A 15,964-nucleotide genomic window follows, 5' to 3' on the forward strand; every position below is an offset into this window, starting at 1 on the left:
TTAAGATGGAAAAAGAAAAAAAAATAAAGAAAAAGAAGAAAAACAGATAGAGAGAAGCACTGCTCCTTAACATGACTGAAAGCAGTCCTTTCTCCCTTTTCGGACCTATTACCTTGATATCTCAGAAAGAGCTGAGTGAAAGGGGGAAGGCGCACGAGGAAATGCAGGACGATGCCCGAGTTGCTGTAGTGGGAGCCATAGTGGTAAGGACCATCGCCTGTGTTCTGGCTCATCTGCCTTGTTATCTAAAAAGAGAGGGTGCATTTATATATAAGCTTATGGATCATTTATTTTATTGTTTCTAAAGCTGTGAGATATAGGAAGGTATTGCCTTTTATGATAAAATTAAAAAGGAAAGCTATTCTTAAGTGGTGTGTGTGTGTGAGTGAGTACGATTTGCGGATAAGCACAAGAAGTTTACCAAAAAGGTAACAATGAAACATAATATAGAAATACATATATAAAAAAGTTTTTCTTGTCTGAAGATATAATTCAGTTCTGTCTGATCTCCAAAATTTCTAGAACATAACTTGTAGTATCAAAAGCAGGAAGAAAAAGAAGAATAAAATAGGACACAAACATACCTCATAGTTATTAATGTAATGCTGCTCCTTGTGTTTGTGTTGCACAGCAATGGGCTTCTTCAGATTTCTGTTGAGAAGATTGAGAAATATGAATCCAGATGACTCATTTTGCCTTCTTACAAGGAAATACCTCTGGTGCTACTATCAAGTGATCAAATGAGAAGGAAAGGGAAAAAGAAAGAGAAAGCAGTAACAGCTATTTCATTAAGAAATAAATAATGATCCACTGGACAACCTTTGCTCATTTAATAGGATAACCCAAAATACATGATGATTCAACCATCAGTGCCTAGATGTATAGACCATTGCATGTTGGAATAAAAGTGATTTATTATGACTACATTTTGTGACAACTTACCTGTACACAGCTGGATCATTGAGGTTCAGGATTTCAACAGTGTAGTTAGAGAGAATGAAGGGAAAGACAGGATACTGCATCAGGTCGTTGAAGGAACGACCAGCCAGCTTGTTCAATTGCGTCAGATACTCATAGTTTGTTATATGGCCTGTGGAAAAAATGAGGGAGAACAAGATTAAAGTTTATATATTTCAGTACACAATAAAAAAAAAATAAATTATCATTCTGATAAGATGTTTAATGTTTTTGGCTGTGATTTCCAGTGGTTGAGAAAATCATCTTGCAATTTTCCCCTTGAATGAAGATCTGGTGGTGAAAAACAGATAATTCTAATGGGTTCTTACCTTCCCTCCATTGTGTGGTGACTTCAGGTAAGGTTGCTTTGCTTGAAAGGTTTGGAAGGTCAGATGTGCTTAAGATGCCGATGACCTGAGACCAAAAAGCAATTACTTTGATTTCCTCTCCTTTTTCTATTAAATGACAAACTCAGAAAATAGATTCTGTGAGTGCATCTCAATCTCTAAATCATGTTAAAATCATATTCAAAATTTAACTCATTAAAAAAATATTTCTTTGTATGCATATGCACCCACCACCTCTAATCACTGATTCAAATTAAAATAAATACTTTATAAGTGATTAATAAAAGAAATATATAAACAAGTCAAGTTGATAAGCCACCTGGTTCCTGTGCTGAGTGTCGGTGAAAGCCAGCAGCACAGAGTGGCCAGTCGTCAGGAAGACCTCCAATGCACAGTCCTGGAGCTGGAAACGGCGTATGTGGATTTCACGAATGTTGTCAAGGGGCCACGTCACAGACACAACTTCGCTGCTGCTCCCACACTGTTGGCAGAAGGAGCATTAAGATAATGTGTTAGCTAATCACAGGCATCTTTTCTTGGTTTCTTAAATGATGAACACACACACACATTGAACACACATATACATACACATACACATACACACACACAGAGGAATAACATAATAACCCTGATGATCATGTACAGTGATATTTGTAAATATACAAATATTGCTCTAATTTCCTCACAAAATCAGTCTGTGCAGCATTAGACTTCCATCCTTGTTTACTTCTGAATTTTTATCAAGTAGGTATGATTTGTTTTAACCTGATAATAATGGGACGGTTTTGGCTCCCCCAGTGCATAACGTCATGGTATTTCGAAATGCACAGGCCTAATGCCTCGGGCTATTCACCAAATTGCCCACTGTGCCAACCACACAAAAAGCCATGACGTGATATTGCATCCCTGGCAGGGAGATGGGCTTGCACATGACTTGATATCACTTCATTTGTTAAGAAACTAAAATATGGAACTGTTGGCCCCTAATAAAGGATGGGAAAAAGACAATCATCAAACTTTGGCCTTGAAGGTTGAGATGATACTAACCTAAAAAGAAAGAATTAGGACAAAAGTAAAAACAAGATAGAAACATATAATGATAATACCTGGTTCATGTCAATTGTAACTTGCTCTCCAACAAAATACATGGCAGTCCGACTAATGAGGATTTCCCCTCGCTGTTCCATCCCTGGAGAGACGACTGACGCGCTGCTCATATGGATGATGCGTTCGCTTACGTTAAGTCGCTCGATCATGACTGCCATTGCAGACTCTGTTTCTGATCCCTGAAGGACAGCTTCTAATGGAGCTAGTTTATTCTCTATGTCTGCAGTGAAGAGGATGGAAAGGGAAATATTATGTAAGTTCAATTTTCAAGATAGGAGCTGTATTCATACATGTCTTGCATTGAAATATCTTAAAGAATAAAAAAGAGAGAGAGGAGAGGAGAGGAGAGGAGAGGAGGGGAGGAGAGGAGGAGAGAGGAGAGGAGAGAAGATAAGAGAAAAGAAAGGGAAATATATGAATAAACTCAAAACTCACCTAATTTCTGTCTATATTCAGGCATGAGGTAACGAGGTTGTATATTAAGGCGACCTCTCTTGAGCCGTTTGCGGACTCTCATTGGGCCTTCAGTTTGGTCTAGCTGCCAAGACCTGTTGATACAGTGGCAGTCATAATATCCATTTTAAATATTTAGTTGGTGGTTTATAAACAGAAAAAACATAAAAAAAATCTTCAGCTAAAATGATTTAATACTATATTCTATCATACCAATATAATGACTTTATCTAGACCCCAATCTGACTTAACTATTATCTGAACTAGTATTTAGCAACTTGGTAGAATTTCCCTTTAGATATTCTATTTACATATTACAGACTCTCCTGTAATTCACTAATTCCCACACATAGCTGTTGTATGATCAACCCCTTCCTTATTGAAAGTGCACTCATGGTAATATGCCAAATACTTTCATACACTTTCTTATCAAACTTTACATGACAACATCTTCCTACCTTGGATAAGCCTCAGGGAAGTGCCAAGTGGCTCTCTCATGTGTAAGGAGGTCGATCAAGCTTCTCCACCGGTGAGTCAAGTGGACGTGGCGGCACTGCGAGTGCTTGATGCCTCCAAGAACAACTTTCCTCTCTACATTCTGACGGTCCACAACTGTGCGTGTGAGGCGACTGCACTCTCCTGCTACTGACTCATAGATCTGGCTGTTTTTCGTCAGCAGTCTGTGAAATCGGAGAAATTATTTATTCACATGAAAAAACCTTAGATTTTGATTACCCTATCTTTTTTTATCTCCATTGAAAAAAGAAAAGAAAAGAAAAATCAAATGAAAAAATCTCATAATCTTACATCATATAAAGAAACATTTGGCCCTCAACTTCAATCTGAAAAGTAAGGAAAGCACACCATCACCACTCACCGCTTGTCTTGCTTAGTACACCGATCGACAATCAGGGCCGCTATCTTTGCTGCCTCATCTTGCCACTGCTTTTTCTCCTCAATTACTACACTCCACTCCTTCATGGCACCATGAGGTGGGTATAGCTACAAAGCAAAATAGGATTTTAGAAGAAATTGGTAAGCTTTGGTAAAGAAAGAGCTTTTCTGTTGTTGTGTGTACAAGCAAAGTTTGTCAAATTCTATGAAGTGTTAAATTTGTGAAAAATAGTGGTCTTGAAAAATCTCACAGTGAGCATATTTGGTAAATTTGTTAAATGGTTTCTAATTGAACTCTGAGAAGATAATTGGATATGATTCACTTTCCCTCCAGAGGACGGCTCAAAAATCAGAAGACACATGAACCTTTCTCTACACAAAGAATGGTTTCCTTGAGATCATCCTTTAGTTCAAGCAAGATAAACAAATAATGAAAGACAAAATAAATGTTACCAAAAACTCCTTACCTCTGGTGGAGGCAAAACATGCACAGCGCAGTCTTCCAGTATCTGAAGAACCAGTTCACAACACTTAATGGCTGCTGCATCGAGCTTGCTCTCATTCTGGTACCGCAGCTCATGCATAAAGATTCCAACTTTGTACAGTAACTGGAAGATATAAAAGAGCAAAAAGGTTGAGAATAAAGGGAGAAAAATTCCCAAGATTTTATGGAATTTATTTATGAGATCTACCATGAAATCAATGCAATGAAGTAAAATGCTAATGTCATCCTTTCTATTTTGAAGCATGGAGAGAAAAGTTACTCTTCAGCACCTGAACCCAAATGACCAATTACCTGCGGGTTTGCTTTATTTGCATATGAGAGAACGGGCTGTATTCGCGTATGGGTGGCCAGTGCTTGGGCAGCTCTGAGCCGGGTGTGGAGGTGTGTCCTAGGGGATGTGACCAGGGCCAGAAGGTGGGTGAGGTGAAGTCTCAAGATATCCTGGCAGCCCCACACTACACGCTCCCAGCCGGTGCGATCAGCCGTGCCTGTTCGGATGGAATTATGTTTGGGTAAAATTGTTTTCAACTTGAGTGACTCACTGCAGAACTACAAATATCAAATTTATATAATGAAGATCAAATATAATAAAACAAATTAATTAGTCCTCAAATTACAAAAAAATAATCCTTGCATGTATCAAAATGTTATCAGTAAAATGATAAGATTTCTGTCTCACCTTTACGCTGTGTGATGGTTGCAGCAGCGCTTAGGAGGAGCTCGAGCAAGAACAAGCTGAAGGTTTCTGGTGCACCGCCAGATGGCATTTCATTGCCCACGGACTCAACAGATGACCAAGCTACATTATGATGAAAAATACAGAATCACACATAATGAATCTAGGAAAACAAGTAATATAAACCTACAATACCTTCAGAGTGTTTAACTTATTTCACATATATACAGATAGATTAACACAGAACTGATCAATGAACACTAGAGATAAACTGTCCCATACCAGACATGAATACAAAATCTGTAGCTTTCTGCAACAGAACTTTAAATCTGTCGACAATCTCGGAATGTGCAAGAACTCTGTCTTCCTTTTTGGTACTACTGAGAGCGAGGGAAGGAGAGCTGCGGCTCTGAGACATGAACAGCTGGTCAGCGATGTTGTGCAAGCTGAAACAAGAGAAATAATGTAATGTAATGTCAGTAACATAATAGTACCTACCATATTTTACCATTAGGGAGAAAGGAGGAGAGGATGAATATCAGTATTAGAACTATCTCCATATTTTATCATCTCTTAGAGCAACTGGAATCTCACTGGAATAAAATCAAAGGCATATCTGACCTATGTGTCAAGGGAATAGTTGTATAATTGGCCAGAACAGATCCAACGCCTGAATCACTGTCATCTCGAGCTGCCATGGTGGCAAAAAGCTTGATGTTGTGTAGACTGGAAGATCCTGACATTGCAAAGGTCTTTTCCTCTGCAAATATAACAATGGTCATCATGAAAAAATGGCTTGCAATGCTTTGTAAGAGAAAGAAAATTGAAATAACAGAAAATATTAGATATAATGGACATAATTCTGCTATTTATCATCTCTTGCAATCAACTTAAAAACTATTTTAAAGCATACCTCTGATACTATTATTGAATTCCTGCCCAATAGAATGCAGGTGTGTGGAGGCTGTTGCTTGAATACGTGTAAGAGCAACCTGCAAGAGAGCTGCCTCTGTGCTGCGCAGGTGCCCTACGCAGCTGGCCTGGCCTCCACACTGGGCTGCTTCTCCTCGACACAAAAGATTAAGCTGGTGAAGCACCTCAAGGCTCAGCTGGAGTAAAGAAATGGGGATTATATTTCTCTGATGGGAAACAATTCTTCTGATAAAAAAAGCTAGGATATTCCTTTATCATACAATTTAATCCATTGCAGACAGGTGTCATAATATATGCGACTCATGAGCTTTAGCCTGACAGTGGACGTCATAACGTATCTGACAATAGTCTTCACAGCATTTTTGACATTGGGGGAGAGTGGATCATTGTTTCTTTATTGTACTATGAATAATAACTGATGATGACCATTGCAATTATAATTACTATAATTGCAGTAATATTCAGCAAAATAGGTTCAGTCTAGATGGCACCACTCTCTCTTAGCACTAACAGGAATAAATGGAACCCATTCATGGTCTTCTAGCAAGCGCTAGAAGTGATGACACACAACAAGATGCCGAGAGATGTAGGATATGTAAGCAGAGTAAGAAGATGACCCAGACCATCTCCAGTGTCTACAATGGGCCCCTGTGCCAGTCTGGCTGCCTCTGCTGCAGCACTTGCAGTCCTAAACACAGGTTTACTTCCTCTTCCCCATCTCTTCATGTAATCTCAGTTGTGGATGGCTAGTTCTTTTGTATTTGTTTATGAAAGTACATGAATAAAAAAAAAAAAGTTCTCTTTGTCCTCCTATAGAATTGCAATACTTTTATCACACCAAGTTTAAAGAACATAAGCTGATATTGACCCTATACTACAATTTTAGACTACTGCAACATTGATAAAGCCTGTCATACAGCAAGTATAAGTCTCATAATACAGTAAAACACAAATGTGGCTCTAATATCATAACAAGTGAATGGAAGAGAGCGTAAAAGGTTGTGATATGTGAAATTTCCTCGCACTGAAATAAAACCCTTCTGGGGTGATGCACAGGTGGCACTAGTGCCCTTCCTGGGGGCTGGGCAAGCAAATCTATTCCTGTCTGCAATGGTTAATGATAACAAATGCAAAACTTATTTTCCAATAATGTATATGAATGGCAAAGGAGTCAGTCCCCTTACCCACAACAGTACCCACCATGAAGTGTTTATGTTGAGGTGATGCTACAAGGCAGTTGATGATCCAGGAGAAGATTTCAGTAATGTCAGACACTAAGACCTCGCACTCGCTCTCACCCGTGATGTCATTAGTGCCAAGGTTGTCGTCATGCAGGGACTTCTTCAAGGTTAGAAGGAGTGAGTCCACAAAGTGAGCTTTGTGGATGAGCGGGATGATCAGCTCAGTATTCTGGAAATATCAAATGGACCTGAGGAAAGCTGGAGCTTATGTAATGATCAACAGATGTCTTGGTGAATGTAAACCAGATAACCTATGTTTTTAATCATAAAACAGCCTCCCAGCAAGTCTAGTGGGTGCCATGATATTAGAGGCTGCAACTGCATTCCATCACTCTCCTCAACAGTTCTCATATCTGCCATGAGGAATACATAAGATGATGAAGAATTGTATAAGACAAAGATATACTTCTAATACAGTCTCCAAGGCTCTGATAAACTAACCTTGTGAAGGAGGTCTAGCAGGACCATGAGGGAGTTGTGGCACAGAGCAATGTCTTGGGCTGAGTGCGGCAACAGAGCCATCAGCGGGACGAAGAGCACCACCTGATGATGTGATGCAGAGGCATTAGGAAAGGTGGATGAGCACTATGTTCCAATTTGGAAGATGTCATCATTTGACATTTTGGGGTTTCTCTTATGCTATTTTGGGCTGAGACTAGAAGTTCAAGGTCTGAATGGAACTTCCAATACACCAATCAGTAAGACATTTTAATTTTATTATAAATAAAGTATAACTAAAATATTTTTTTTATCTTTTTTATCTTTTTACCTTATGAACCTGAAAGTACTATATTAATCAGCTGCCTAGTAAAATCTTTGAATGAAAGTTTTCATTATTATATATATATATATATATATTTTATATATATATATATATATATATATATATATTATATATATATATATATATATATATATATATATATATATATATATATATATATAATTTAGCAAGCATGAATTGGATTTTGGTCAAAAGTGTAACACTTTACTGACAAAAATGTCTTCTCATACCATCAATTAAAATTGATCCCCCCCCTCCCCATATGCACCTAAAAAGTAATCCTCCTACCTGATTAGGAAGAGCAAGGCTTGGGTCACTATCGATGGCATAGTCCTCAAAGGTAAATGATCGCCCTAGAGCAAGGGAGAACGCAGCAGTGACCAGCTGTGTGGCGATCGTGTTGTGTTTGTGCAACTGCTGTGCCATTACTAAGGGGACATTCTGACGCAGGTGCATGACCATGTCCTCTGGGGAGCACCTGTCTAGTATCACTGTGAACAGCTGTTGGAGATATGAATGAGGAGTCACAATCATTCATCAGTGTTCTGGCATCAAGCAAAAAGCATTGAAAATAGTTTATGCATTACAATTAATAGTGTATTTATCACTGCTTAACTTGTTAAAATTTCAAACAATGAGAAAAAAAGGAGAAAAAATTACCTTAAAGACAGAACACCTAATAATGGGCTGAGGGTGATTGCACATGATCAGCACTTGATCCATGAACAAAGCCTCAGCCAACAGTGTCCTGGTTGTGGTGTCAGAGGAATACTTCAACACCAGTTCCAGCATTTCCAGCAATCCAACCACCACCTGCGTCAGGCATGAATGGTCGTCGTTATCTATGCTTTCGTCTTCCTCGTCACTGTCGTCCTCATCTGTGTCCATCACATCCTCAGTCCAACGGCTTGTCTTGCCCAGAATCCTGTCATCTGTTTCTGTTCCCTCACTCCCAGAGGACTCATCTGGGCTACTGTACTGACTCTGCTCATCCAACATCTCTGTTTCCTTCTCATTCTTCTCCTCACCCACTTCGACTTCAATGTCCTTAATTCTCCCCTTTGTCAAGCAGCTCCCATCATCAACATCCTTTTCATCCTCTTCTTTGGTGGGGGCAACTTCTCCAACTGAAACGACAGGGGAGAAAGCCATCTCGATCTGTCGGATCACCTGGCCATCCACCTGATCCTCAACCTCTGGCATGGTCGCATCGCTGGCACTCTCGCTGTTGCTCACACTGTCCACCACATCCGTGTTCTCTTCCTCCCCCGAGCTTGGGGAAGAGCTTTTGTTGGAGGACTCTGGTTCTCTCTTCTTCGGGCTGCTCTTGACTGACTGCGACTTCAGCATTGGATCTTTGGTGCCGATAACAATCCAGTCTCCAGTCTGCTGAGGGCAAGATGGAGTGGCATTGAGAGTGAATGAGTGGGCAAATAAGGGATAGTTAATAACATTTTTGCATGCTTATAAATGTCTGACCTTACTCTGGTTACTTTTAGACAGAAACTTCGACTTTACATTAAGGAGCTATGATTTGAGTGGGAAAACATAAGGAAATAATAATATCAAGAGTAACAACAAAATTTTTACTATCAATAATAATAATCATCATAAAAATGAAAGTAATAACTTTGATGATGATGATATTAATAAAACAATAACAAATATAATGATCATGATAAAAATAATACTTATAACAATAATGAAAAAAAAAGAAAAAAGGGTAATAACAACACTAAAAATGAGAAGACAAACTAACCTGTCGTTGGGTTTCCTGATTGGGTCTGGGAATGTCCGTCATCTCAGCTGCCAGATCAACCCCAATAGCCACAAGAGATCCTATTGGCAAGGAAAAATACAGTATGAATTACTATTTTGTAAGTCTCTTCTCAGCTGAGAATTCACTACTTTGAAAGTTTTTTTTCTATATCTTATTACTAATCTAGCTACTAATCTAGGTGCTAGGTATTTTATCTAAGCCTAATCATTAACCCTTCCAGGATGGGCCAAATCTTCAGATGTTCAGCCTGGGGTGGGGATTTTGAGACACTGTATCCATTTTTTATTGCTTTATTGACTTGTGGTATGATATACGAGTCTATGAAATGTTAGCAAAGTGATATTAAATAGCATTTGGTATGATGCCTTAGTTACACAACTGAGAGAATGAATAGCTTGTAATTTCGATAAGAGGAAAAATGCAGAAAGAAAGTGATCCGACATTGTGAAACATCCCATTGTGGATGGATTAATTCTAAACACACAAGGTGTTCCATTACAACAATTCTTCTCTCAGTGATAACTAAAATCTTCCATTCTTAACCAGTTAATGACGGGGCTGTTTTGGCTCCAAATGGTTGAAATGCCGGGCTATTTTAAACATGTAAGCCTTAATGCCTTTGGCTGTGCACCCGCACTGGCCGTGGCCAAGTGCTATATGCCCGGCCGGGAGGATAGCCACGACAAAATATCTCATCCCCGGCAGCTGACGCTGCCACCACTTTAAGGGATTAAGTCAGGATAATGCTTTATCCACAATCACTTAGCAAAGAGAGTAAATGAAAGGAAGAATAAAAAGAGAACTTCATCACCTTGTCTACTGGTGGTTGAAGATGGAACCTGTGGAAGGTAGTATGCTGTGTGTTGTTCTGTAGCTGCATAGGTAAGGTGGGCAGGATGTGAGAGCAACAAGAAGCCATAAACAGCTGCCACATCCCTGACACGGACTCCAGGTGACCCAATCCCAAAGGAGGTAATTCCTGAAAGACAGCATGTCAAGTATGATTTTTAAAAATTGCAATACTATACTCACTAAAACAGTTCTGAAATTATGTAACCTTAAACTCTGGGGAAAAAAAAGTAGAAGAATGATATCTTGTTTCCAAAGTCCACATAAAGTGCAGTCTTCTTCCACAAAATCTTTATAGTACCAATCATAACTCTACTCAGTGAACACATCCTCAAAACTGAACCAACCTGTGGGCGTAGCTGCCATGCCAACTCCTGAAGGACCTGAGCAAAAGCCTGAGGAATATGAGTCCTGGGCTGAGAACCCATGTGCATGACCTGTGGCTGCATTCCTCCAAGACCCAGGTCCTAGTCCTCCCACTAGACCTGTCACAACGCTCACCACCAGGTCAGCTGAACACAAGCCATCCAGAGAACCCGTTGTTAGCTCCAGTTCCTGAGACATTTAGAAAATAAGAAGGGAAAATATACATAAATTACTGAAAATTTACTTGGCATTCATATATCTACCTTTCTCAAAAATTGAAAAAAAAATACACTGATGAATAAAACAAGACAAAATTGTTCTTTCAATCATCCCAACCTTGCACATGAAGAGAATCTTGTCTAGAGCATCGATGTCCCTCAACTGAGAGAGATTAAAGTCTCGATACGGTTGGTTCTCCGCCACCAGCACCTTCAGCACTGACAGCAATATCCCTAACACACTTATCCTCTCCCCATTCTCATCCACACAGTACCTGGAAATGGTTGAAGAAGGCATTTACACATTAACTATATTTTTAGAGTATAACAAATGAAAATAATTTTATCTAATATATTAATTCCTTTTTTGAACCATTATAATTTTCAAAATGATCAAGAAAGAAACAAGACAGAAAACAAACAAAGAGATGATGAGAGGATGAGAGAAGAGGAAGGGGGATGGAGGGAAGGAGCAAGAGAGGGAGAGAGAGGGAGGGAAGGAGGGAGGGAGGGAGGGAGGGAGGGAAGGAGAGAGGGAGAGAGAGAGAGAGAGAGAGAGAGAGAGAGAGAGAGAGAGAGAGAGAGAGAGAGAGAGAGAGAGAGAGAGAGAAAGAGAGAGAGAGAGAGAGAGAGAGAGAGAGAGAGAGAGAGAGAGAAAGAGAGAGATAAATAACAAGTGTTTTCATACTTGGTTGTTTGTTTCTCAGAACAATTCCCAAGGAAAGTCTTCCAGTTGCTAATGAGGGAATCCATAAGTTCTCTGTCTACGAGCATTGCTGGCACATGCGGGGCGATGGTGTACACATCACGGCAAGCTAAGTACTGCACCACACTTGGATAAGTACAACCATCAACTAGAGCCTGTAATCAAATGAGATGAAGTTCAAATCAAGATCTTTAACAAAATTAGATACCATGAAAAAAAGGTGGAGCAAGCATTTCCAGAACAGGACTTCACTATTCCATACCTTAATGACCTGCACGCCTGGAGATGCAAGGGGCGACATAAGGATACGGAACATGAGAGAGTTGCCCCGGATCCCAGCATACTGAGCAGCTAAGTGAGGAGAAGTGTGAACTGCTTGTAAGAGAAGTGTGAGAGCTTCAGCTTGTTCTCTTTCATCTCCCCTCACTTCAACCATCTGGATGTTAGAAAAACAAATATAAGCAAAATAACTAAATGTTTTGACAGATTTATAAAGCTTATTGGCATATCAACATATCTACAAGAATTCTCTTTTTGGATATGCTTATGATGACAACAATATTGGTACTCTACCCTTGCACACAGGTAGACAAGATGGGCTATCCCGCCCATCTGCAGCAGTGCGAGGTCAGGACCTTGGTTTCTCACAGGGTTTAGATCTCCAAACATGACTGCTGTTTGTGTGGAACATGTTGGGTAGTGGGTCCCGAAATCTGGTGGAGGCAAATGCACATTTTCTTTAATTCTTATAGAAAAGTTTGGTGTATATATGGCATTCCAGAAAAGAAAAATGCTATAAAAAAAAGAAGGAATAATAATTAAAAATGAAAAAAAAGTGTTCTTACCTTGCAGTGTTGGAACATGTGGCTTGTAGCACAAGAACTCTGAAGGCTCCTGAGCTGAGTGGAGGAGCAATAAGCATTCCTGCGCTGGTCTAATTACAGATTCCATACGTCCATATATCACAGACAGGTCCATCCCTGCTGTCAGAAGCTTGGGTGTGATGAAGGGCATCAGCAATACTCTCTCATCCTTGGAAGTGAGTGGGAGAAGACTTGTACAGTCCTTTCCAAGCGCAATCAGATAGAGACACAATTCACGACTCAGGATGGGCTCACGGAACAGGAATGTATTGGCCATGAGGAGTTTATGGGAATGGCTATAGCAAAGGCTCCCTCTTCGAGTCCTGTGCAAGCTGAGGGGGTCTAATTCATCCATTGACTGGCACATCTGAGGGCCCTGTGAAAGACAATTACAACTATCATCCTTCTTTCATTTCCAAACCTTACCACAATATCTATAATCTAAGAACTTGAGATAAATAATGTACCATCAACCAATAACAACCAAAATCCATGAAAAAGCTTCCCTACCAAGTACAACATACAAAAGATTACACACAATAAAAACAGCTCTCAAGACCTACCTCAGCTGAATAGTAGTCCGTGTGTCCAAGCAAAAGGTACGATGGTGAACTTTTCTTAATGGAGCCTACAGGAGGTACCATCAGTGTCACTGAATGGCACGTCAAAGAGTCCAGGAATATTGTCACCTGGATAATGAAAGGTTCATAAGCTTCATATTAGACTAAGAAAATACCAAACTATCTTGCTATCATGTATTTCAAAGTGGTGAAGTTATAAGTATAATTTTCTAAACATGGCATATCTGTACATATATCCCCAATCTATCTCCATGTGAATTACAGTATATCTGCAACTCAAAAGAGGACATACCTTCAGAGACCCGCCTCTGCGAACATTGATAGTAGGGACGCAAAAAGCAAGGTGATGCCAATCTCCGTCACATATTCCTGCGCGCACCACAACACCCTGGCTCAGAAGTACGCTCTCTCCATCAACTTCTCGTGAAATACACACCTGTAGGCAATCTGTTAACAAAAGGAGGAAAAAAAATGGAAAGAATTTTTTAATAGATATTTTGGCTGATACATCTTCAGATCTGTAACTTTGTTTACATTACCTCAAAAGCTGATAAATATATAATGAAAATAGAACAAAATAAAGGCTGTATAAACTCCCTAACCAAAGTATGTCACTATCAGTAAATTGAACACAACTTTCACAGTATATGAAAAGTTATATCTCCTCATTCTCTATCTGCCTCCAATACACTCACCTTTGATGGGGTCCAGCCACAGTGAGAACATGAGGTGCTGCGTCCCAACCGACATGATGTGTAGTTTGTTCAGGGTCACTTCACTGCTCACAGACACTGTAGATGTGGCTCCCCCTAATTGTAATGAAAAGGATCTTTAAATTCGTTAATTGTCATTGTAGACCCTACTTATAAAACCATAAATACACATGACACTTGTAGGTGGAACTGTCATTAATGGATCAGCACACAAATCTTGAGACTGATTTTCCTTCCATTCTGATCATATCCTTAAGAGAAAACAAGAGGAGGAGGAGGAGGGAGAGGAGGAAGGGGAAGAAGAAAAGTGACTCACGTGAGAAATTGGAGTTGCACCGAGCAGCATTCTCAAAGTAACTCCCAGACCCATAGCTCATGACTAAGCTGGACTGAGGAGAGCACCGCTGTTTGGATTCTGCCCCTGTCCTGTGGGGGGTAAGGGTTGAGAATAGGGCATTCATAAGTTTGTTTACATATTAACAACACTGACAAACTAAAAATCAAAAGTCTGTATGTTTTCTGTTCAAATGATTATTTGCATTTCCAAACAATGCTCTTCTCTTAATTCACGCAAAAAATCTTTTGGCATTTCATCCATCACATATGCAGACCTAAAAATCACCCAGGAATCTTACCCATTGCATATGCACACCAAAGTCACCTGGAATCTCACCTCTCTAACATGCAAAACCAAGAGTTACCAGGAACCTCACCTGTCACGTATGCACACCCAGGAGGTGCTCGAGAGGCCCGAATTGTAGGGGGACCAGTCGAGGGTGCGCGGGACAGGGCAAACCACGCAGGAGATGGCAGCACATGACAAGATCCCTGAAGGAGAAATGTGGGTGTGGATTATAGATTGAAACATAATTTGGGTGTTATCTTGAATATACTAACATACATGTTTATATATTCATGTGTGGGTTTATATGATATTAGAGAGAGGGAAAGAGGAAATTTCAAAATTAAATTTGTTAAGTTAAAGGACGACAGAGAGAGAGAGAGAGAGAGAGAGAGAGAGAGAGAGAGAGAGAGAGAGAGAGAGAGAGAGAGAGAGAGAGAGAGAGAGAGAGAGAGAGAGAGGAGAGGAGAGGAGAGGAGAGAAGGAGAGGAGAGAAGGAGAGAGAGAGAGAGAGAGAGAGAGAGAGACAGAGAGAGAGACAGAGAGCGAGAGAGGAGAGAAGGAGAGAAGGAGAGAAGGAGAGGAAAGAGAAGAGAAGAGAAGAGAAGAGAAGAGAAGAGAAGAGAAGAGAAGAGAAAAGAGAAGAGAAGAAAAAGAAGAGAAAAAAGAGAAGAGAAGAGAAAAAATACAAGAAAAGAGAAAAGAGAGAAGAAAGAAGAGAAAAAATACAAGAAAAGAGAAAAGAGAGAAGAAAGAAGAGAAAAAAAAGAGAGGCGAGAAGAGAAAAAAACAGAAGAGAAGAGAAGAGAGAAGAGAAAAAAACACAAGAGAAGAGAGAGGAGGAAAAAAGAGAAAATACAAGAGAAAAGAAAAAATAAAAGAGGAGAGAAAAGACAGGATAAGAGAGAAGAGAAAAAAGGGAAGATAAAGGAAGAGAGAAGATAAAGGAAGAGAGAAGAGAAAAGACAGGATAAGAGAGAAGAAAAAAAAGAGAAGAGAAGGGAAGAGAGAAGAGAAAAAAAAGAGAAGAGAAGAGAAAAAATAAAAGAGAAGAGAAAAGAAGAGAAAACAAGAGAAGAGAATAGAAAAAATACACGAGAAGAATAAAGAGAAGCGAGCATAAGGTCTTACCGTGCCTGCAGTGACTCTCGTGCAGCCTGGTGATGGCCTCGACGACAGGCGACGACGGGACCCGGATGTTGACGAAGGACGCCAGGCTCTCGGTGAGGGAGTTGTGGGAGGCGTCGAGGGGCGGCGACACCGAGGTGGTGGACGCCCCTGGGCACGGGTACGGGAGGGCGTGCTGAGGCTCGCGCCCGCTGCCCTCCAGAACCCCCGACAGGGCGCGCAGCAACGTCTCCTGGAGGGT

At 40.2% G+C, this 15,964-nt stretch overlaps 1 protein-coding gene across 3 annotated transcripts in view; it reads right to left on the reverse strand.

Moving 5' to 3' along the window:
• mv (lysosomal-trafficking regulator mauve) overlaps positions 1–15,964 on the reverse strand; it is a 113,426-nt gene that overhangs the window by 7,401 nt on the left and 90,061 nt on the right. For 2 of the 3 annotated variants that reach the window (XM_043013300.2, XM_043013298.2), the window contains exons 12-44: positions 15,727–15,955; positions 14,687–14,801; positions 14,290–14,399; positions 13,956–14,069; positions 13,553–13,707; positions 13,243–13,368; positions 12,662–13,055; positions 12,390–12,529; positions 12,079–12,252; positions 11,799–11,971; positions 11,229–11,385; positions 10,874–11,081; positions 10,489–10,656; positions 9,657–9,736; positions 8,558–9,286; positions 8,186–8,398; positions 7,555–7,656; positions 7,073–7,282; positions 5,853–6,048; positions 5,561–5,699; positions 5,222–5,385; positions 4,943–5,062; positions 4,555–4,751; positions 4,226–4,366; positions 3,742–3,866; positions 3,323–3,544; positions 2,847–2,959; positions 2,411–2,631; positions 1,624–1,785; positions 1,287–1,371; positions 943–1,090; positions 585–651; positions 113–245 (exon numbers count right to left, since the gene is read on the reverse strand). In XM_043013300.2, the coding sequence (XP_042869234.2) occupies positions 113–245; positions 585–651; positions 943–1,090; positions 1,287–1,371; positions 1,624–1,785; positions 2,411–2,631; positions 2,847–2,959; positions 3,323–3,544; positions 3,742–3,866; positions 4,226–4,366; positions 4,555–4,751; positions 4,943–5,062; positions 5,222–5,385; positions 5,561–5,699; positions 5,853–6,048; positions 7,073–7,282; positions 7,555–7,656; positions 8,186–8,398; positions 8,558–9,286; positions 9,657–9,736; positions 10,489–10,656; positions 10,874–11,081; positions 11,229–11,385; positions 11,799–11,971; positions 12,079–12,252; positions 12,390–12,529; positions 12,662–13,055; positions 13,243–13,368; positions 13,553–13,707; positions 13,956–14,069; positions 14,290–14,399; positions 14,687–14,801; positions 15,727–15,955 (5,830 nt within the window). The remainder of the gene's footprint in view (positions 1–112; positions 246–584; positions 652–942; positions 1,091–1,286; positions 1,372–1,623; positions 1,786–2,410; positions 2,632–2,846; positions 2,960–3,322; positions 3,545–3,741; positions 3,867–4,225; positions 4,367–4,554; positions 4,752–4,942; positions 5,063–5,221; positions 5,386–5,560; positions 5,700–5,852; positions 6,049–7,072; positions 7,283–7,554; positions 7,657–8,185; positions 8,399–8,557; positions 9,287–9,656; positions 9,737–10,488; positions 10,657–10,873; positions 11,082–11,228; positions 11,386–11,798; positions 11,972–12,078; positions 12,253–12,389; positions 12,530–12,661; positions 13,056–13,242; positions 13,369–13,552; positions 13,708–13,955; positions 14,070–14,289; positions 14,400–14,686; positions 14,802–15,726; positions 15,956–15,964) is intronic. The other variant, XM_043013299.2, reaches the window with a different exon arrangement.

The sequence above is a fragment of the Penaeus japonicus genome, unplaced genomic scaffold, assembly GCF_977035675.1.
Source record: "Penaeus japonicus unplaced genomic scaffold, GWHDUDI00000001_assembly GWHDUDI00000021, whole genome shotgun sequence".
Classification (NCBI taxonomy): Eukaryota; Metazoa; Arthropoda; class Malacostraca; order Decapoda; family Penaeidae; genus Penaeus; species Penaeus japonicus.